We start from the raw sequence: 6,918 nt of genomic DNA, 5'->3' as shown, positions 1-6,918 counted from the left end.
AGCAGCATCAAAGTTTCTCTGGCTGAGGTAGCACAAAGACCTTAAGATAATGAAAACAGAGATTCAACCAAGTAGGTGATCCAACCATTTGATCTGGATGCAAAACAAGCGCTCAGCAATAAAATGGGGAGCCAGGCCCATTCTTCACATTATTTTCATGTGAATTCTTAGTTCACTAGTCTTCTATAGACCTTGATATAAATCCTCTGAATGAAAGTTAGCTTGGGCATTTATATGATTCTGCCATTCGTTTCAGATGGGGTAGAGTTCTGCTAAACAAATGGAATGTACTGAAGAGAGACATGGAATTTGAGATTTAAGTTCACTGGTAGAATTCCATGGGGAAGATCAGACAGCACCATGGGGAAGATCAAACTACAGCATTATCACCATTAGGTTTCATAAGCAATATGTTCACTTTTGAATTTAAGGTAAATTATGATTCCTGTAAACTACAGTTTCTATTCTGTCAATCTCATAGTAACAATTTTAAAGCAGACTATATCTTCAGTCATTTAAAAAAATACCAATGCTATTTTATTCATATAAAATCCTTTTAATAAAAACACAGCAAACAACCTTGCAATTCACTATTCGATGAGTAAAACTGCACTTGTGCACAGACTGTGTTGGTCCTCTGCACAACAAAACTACCACTTAAACCCCACTTAAATGCACAGGTCTTGCATTTGTATTGGTCCTCTGCACCAAGGTGATTTTCATTCTAAGCCAGATACACTACAGATACACTACTACAGAAGTGGGGCTATCCCCACTTCTCAGCAAAGATTTAATAGCAGAGTGGTATGGCGAGGTCTCTTAATAATACAGTTTCAGGACTTTTAGAAAATATACTAGAGTATGTTTACTATAAGCGTTATCAAAAGTAATTAAAACACCATTTGTTAAATGACTAGACAAAGTACACTTTGAGATGCCTAATCTATGCTTTTTAATTGTATTTGATTATTAATTTGCTAATTTGCAAAATTACATCCTTAGCAATTGGTTTTCGAGTTCTTCATCCAATTTAGTGACGCTCTACTGAATAATCAGGTTTGATGCAATGCAATCTTAAAAGTCAAAGCTTAATTCTCATCTAGAAAAAGACAATAGCATAAAACACGATACACAAATATAGTTGTACAGTTTAAGATTCTTAGTCAGTAAGAAAACATAAGAGGACCCTGTCCCAGTCATATTTAAATTAGTACGGACTAATGACAGGCCCTTTAGACTCAGGACTGGCAAGTTGGCTAAAAAGGTGGAAGTGTACTGTTATAAAGAGAGGCATTATTAGGGAAGCAGTAGACCATTTCTTTTCCATGGCTACATTCTTGGGGATGCAAGATAGTCATAACAAATCCAACTGTCATTACTAACACACCAACAGTAAGAATCAGGCCGGATATGAGGTTATCTGAATGGTTCCATCGCTCTTCAGACAGCTTCAGATAACATGCTGTTGGGATGATAAAAACAAGTGGAGTAGCACTGAGAATCCCCTGGTAGGATGAAACAAAAAAAACCCATAAGCACATATATTCATATCTCCAGCACAAAACAAACATTTATAATTAGTTTATAGTTAAATGGCAATTACATCTGTGCAAAAAGTTTCCTATGAAAAGAAACTAGAACAGTGGCTTTTCTTCTGGGTGGTTTCAATCACCAAAACCCAAACAGATTGCAAAGGAGTCTGCACTATAATTTGCAATGATGAAGGAAACAGTTACAGCTTATTGATTTTACTGTAACAGGATGAAATTTTAGCCTGCATGAACTTGCTTTCTATTAAGCCAAAATTACATGAAAAATGTCAGCTCCAGAAGCACAGTAAATCTCACAGTTTGAATAGCTTTGAAATATTTTGTCATATGAAATATTTAGGAACATTTCCTGTTAAGGTTTTAGAAGAAATGTAAAGAGGCAGTATTGTTCATTAATCCTTACAGTTCTTTCATGCACTATCACAAAGCACCTACTTGGATTTCCTTCAAGTTTTTACCTTTCAGTAAAACAAGGAAAAGCTTCCAGTGCATGATAAACATCAATGCAGCAGTTTAACTTGCTCCTAGCAGCTGCTCAGAACAATATTGTTGAGCAATGCCTCCAAACATAGACCCTCAGTCAGGAAAGCATCCCTGTTCAGGACAACACTTACACACGTCATGAACTTCTAAGGGAACTAATTACAAGTCCAGCACATTCTTAAGTGTTGTCCTGGGTAGGGATGGAGTTAATCATGTGTTGAAGTATTTTCTTAAGTAAGCACCAGTGCAGGCTATAATATTGTTGCAGCCATGCTTCATTTGCCATCAGAGCGCTCTGCATTTCTGTGCCTGATGTTCGAACTTGCCACCCTCTGACACACCCTTTATGAGTAGTCTGCGTTAATTTCAGTTAAGAGGATCCATAAATTTGTTGATTAGAGAGACTACAGGGGGTGTAGCAATACATACGTTAATGTGTCTTTGTTTCATTCATCTGTAATTTTCTTGTTACTTATATTGTCATGCTGGGAAGTGTTACTGGCAGACATCAGTTCAGACCTGGTAGAAATCAATGGGTGTACTATGCACCCTTCATTCAGGCTACATGATGAAGCAATTAAATGGCCCTTTTGCTTATTTTAAGCTATTTATAATTTGGAAAGTGTTAATTGGGAAGAAACTATGCAGGTAACAATGATTTGAGAGGAGGCCAGTCAGGTAGTTTATCTGGATAGCAGGATCAGATCTCCAGTATCAGTGTGAGCACAAGCAGCTAATGTGGCTGTTATAAAGCCTCTTCTCATTGCTCAGGTGGAAATTAAACTGTAATACAGAGAACATGTTCCTCACCAAGGCCCTAATCCTTCAAGCTGTTATTTGTGGGCAGATCCAAGGATATGCTCACAACTCACTTCCTTCTCGTTCACTGATTTCAATTGAGCTTGCAGAATTAGGTCCTAGGATTCTCAACTAAGGGTATGTCTACACTAAGGGATTATTCCGATTTTACATAAACTGGTTTTGTAAAACAGATTGTATAAAGTCGAGTGCACACGGCCACACTAAGCACATTAATTCAGCAGCGTGCGTCCATGTACCGAGGCTAGAGTCAATTTCCGGGACATTGCACTGTGGTACCGTGTATCTGTTAGCTACGTATCCACAGTTCCTGCAGTCTCCCTGTCCCATTGAATTCTTGGTTGAGATCCCCAATGCCATGATGTGTGCAAAAGACATGTGTCGCAGTGATCTGGGGAATGTTGTCACTCATCCCTTCCTCTGTGAAAGCATGGGCAGACAATCATTTCATGCCCTTTTTCCCTAATATGCCCTGGCAGGCGCCATAGATTATGGTAACATGGAGCCATTTTGTGACGGTGCAGTATTAATCGGTTTAAAGCTGCTAAAATCAGTTCAAACGCGTAGTGTAGACCAGGCCTATGTTTCTGTTCATTTCACTTAGCCTGGTCTACACTACACGTTTAAACTGATTTTAGCAGCGTTAAACCGATTTTAATGCGCACCCGTCACACAACGAGGCCCTTTATATCATATAAAGGGCCTTAATCGGTTTCTGTACTCTCCCCAATGAGAGAGGAGTAGCGTGAATTGGTATTACCATTATCGGATTAGGTTAGCGTGGCCGCAATCACGTATGGCTCCGGCGTATCCCACAGTAACCATTTGGACTGCTATGGGGAACCAAGCAAAATTTCCCAAAAAACCCTCGGAAGCACTGCCAGGTAAACAGGAAAAGCCCCGCAAACTTTGAATTCATTTCCTGTTTGCCCAGCGTGAGCGCTGATCAGCAAGTGGCCATGCAGTCCCAATCCAGAAAAGAGCTCCAGCATGGGCGTACGGGAGATACTGGAACTGATCGCTGTTTACAGAGACAAATCTGTTCATCACAGCTTCGTTACAGAAGACAAAATGAGAAAGCATTGAAAAATGCAGGCTATGACAGAAGAGGCACAGCACAGTGCTGTGTGACAAGCGTAACAGAAAGCCACAGAATCAAATGGCGCTCATGGAGGAGGAGGGTACTGAGGACCCAGCTATCCACAGTGCCCCAGTCTCCGAAAAGCATTTGCATTTCGGCTGACTCCCAGTGCCTGTAGGTCAAAACAATTGTCGGGTGTTCAGGGTATATGCGTTCAATTGTATCCCCCACCCCCTGTGAAAGAAAAGGAAAAAATATTTCTTGACTTTTATATGTCGCCCTATGTCTAACTGGCCATCTGCATGTGTAGATGCAAGTGCTCTGGATCCTGCCATTTAGCAAATAGATAATCCACCACTACTTGCATTTCGCTGCCTAGAATCTTCCCTGGAAACTTTGCAATCACTTGATTAGCATTTTCCCATCTGTAATGGAGGGACCCAAGCATTGTGCCTACTCCCACCTCGTACACCTCACCTTTACAAATATGGCAACTTGCCCATGTTGTGAATAATGAAGCCGGTGTTTCTCAATCTTCATAATATGGTGACGAAGACCCCAAGCTCGACCATAACATCCACTTATGAAGTTTTTCATTATCAGCCCGTGAGGCTCCTGGTGGGTTTTCCATACACTGTAAGGCGTAACTCGCAGGGCGGCCCTATTAGCGGCGTACTTACATTTTCAGCAATGCATGGACTGGTGAGGATCAATGTGACAGCATAAGACTTTCAAGAAGAAACCTCACAACACGAGCTTTTTGGCGAACATCCCGACTAGTTACACCAGATGACCAGACCGCAGGGATCTCTGCCTTGATAGACTCCCTAAGGAAATTACCCTGGATAGAACCAGCGCATGCAGTCCAACCCTGACCTCCAATCAGAGTCACGAACCTTAACTTGCGGGGAGGCGTGGCAGCTCCACTTTTTCATTCTATCTGAGCTTTTCCTACCTACTGCTAAAGCCACCCCCTTGGTTTAGGGGGAGTAAACGTTATGTTCAATATTTTTTCCTCCAAGAGAGGCAAAATAGTAGTATTAGGGTGTTGAGCTTGTCCTGCCGACGACATTCATTTGAGCATGGTGGAGGATGCCTTGAATGGGCAGGGTTCTCCTCTCCCCCCACCGTTAATGTCCTACCTGGATATCACAGCACTGGAGCTGCCTCCCCCTCATTTTATCTCACTAAAGATAGTCAGATGTTCACTTCGTCCCTTGCAATATCGATATACCTTCAGCACACCAGACGGGTGACTATGCCGGCCCAAGTTGTCTCTAAAGCCCAGTAATATGAGGGTCCGGAGGGCCCCAAGAGAATCAACGGGTAGGGGTGTAGCATGGACAGGGCAGCCGCCCCATGGAAATTGGCATGACAGCTCGATCATCATTTCCGTGCTTGCGGAGAGGCTTGACAGACGGCGTAAAGATCGATTCTGTGGCTCCTTCCTGGCGTTCTGCCTGATATGCTACCATGGTGGTCCTAGTTACCCACCTTGCCCTCATATTTTAGGCAGGACTGACTCTGAGTTTTAAGGTTATAACCATAAAAGGATGATTGACTCAGTAGTTAAGGATTCCTGCTTTCCATCTTTTGTTTAGATCTTTGCACCCGTCCCCGGCCGACCTTTCGCTTAATTGTCCCGCTCAGGTAGCACCCCTAATGATAGTCGAGCAGATGGTACAGAATCGACTCGCAAACTCATACAGATCTGCTACTGCTATTGATAAAATGAATGCTGCTTGTGTAGGCACTGCTAGTACCGGTCTGTCAGCAGCATCCAGTACACATACGGTGACAGTGACAAAAGGCAAAACAGGCTCCATGGTTGCCATGCTATGCATCTGCCAGGGCAATCTAGGGAAAAAGGGCACGAAATGATTGTCTGCCGTTCCTTTCACAGAGGAAGGAATGAGTGACGACATTAACCCAGAATCACCCGCGACACTGTTTTTGCACCATCATGCATTGGGATCTCAACCCAGAATTCCAATGGGCAGGGGAGACTGAGGGAACTATGGGATAGCTACAGGATAGCTACCCACAGTGCAATGCTCCGGAAATTGACTCTAGCCTCGGTACATGGACGCACGCTGCCGAATTAATGTGCTTAGCATGGCCGCGTGCACTTGACTTTATACAATATGTTTTACAAAACCGGTTTATGTAAAATCGGAATAACCCCTTAGTGTAGACATACCCATAGACAGTCAGTTTTAGGTTCCTTTTATCTATCAGAAGCAGTGGCTCTTATTATAGGGATCTCTCAAACCCTCTGCTATTACACCCTGAAGTATGACATACCCATACCTGTTATATTATTAATAGTTTCCAAGGCCACAAGGGGCCATTGCGATAATCTAGTCTGACTTCCAGTATAACACATGCCAGAGATCTTCCCTAAAATAATTCCTAACGTGTATCTTTTACTAAAACATCCATCTGATTTTAAAATTGTCAGCGATGTAGATTCCATCTCAACTCTTGGCAAATTGTTCCAAAGGTTAGTTACTCTCATTGTTAAAAATGTACACCTTATTTGCAACCGAATTTGTCTAGACTCAACTTCCAGCTGTTGGATCATGTTATATCTTTCTCTGCTAAATTTAAGAGCTCATTATTAAATATTTTTTCCCTTGCAGATACTTATAGTCATGCCTTAATCTTCTCTTCATTAAGCTAAATAGATAGGCTCAAGGAGCTCAGTTGCTATTAGGCATATTTTATTATAAATATCTGAATTGAAACTGAAGCTAGAGGACTGGTTAAAAACTAGAGTTACCATAAATTTAGACTGGCTAATAACACAGGCATGTTTTGATGAGATATGTAGTCTGCTTCCTCTATTATTACTATTTCAGATTGGCTAACAAACTACGTTAATATACAAGACTCCACAAGGTGGAATTGTTTTTACCAGAAAAACCAGTTTTCAGACTGTAACACAGGGATCGGCAACCTTTCAGAAGTGGTGTGCCTTGTCTT

The 6,918-nt window shown here is 41.7% G+C and overlaps 1 protein-coding gene across 3 annotated transcripts in view; it reads right to left on the bottom strand.

The window, feature by feature from the left end:
- Window positions 1-535: 535 nt before the first annotated feature.
- Window positions 536-6,918, bottom strand: part of SLC38A11 (solute carrier family 38 member 11) — a 47,145-nt gene continuing 40,762 nt past the window's right edge. For 2 of the 3 annotated variants that reach the window (XM_032769768.2, XM_032769771.2), the window contains one exon: window positions 1,170-1,505. In XM_032769768.2, the coding sequence (XP_032625659.1) occupies window positions 1,257-1,505 (249 nt within the window). In that variant the 3' untranslated portion in view covers window positions 1,170-1,256. Of the gene's footprint in view, window positions 1,506-6,918 lie in introns of all 3 variants that reach the window. The other variant, XM_032769766.2, reaches the window with a different exon arrangement.

The sequence above is a fragment of the Chelonoidis abingdonii genome, chromosome 10 (assembly GCF_003597395.2).
Source record: "Chelonoidis abingdonii isolate Lonesome George chromosome 10, CheloAbing_2.0, whole genome shotgun sequence".
NCBI classification, from domain to species: Eukaryota; Metazoa; Chordata; order Testudines; family Testudinidae; genus Chelonoidis; species Chelonoidis abingdonii.
Note: the sequence above shows the minus strand (reverse complement) of the source record. Positions and strands in the feature narration are given on the sequence as shown.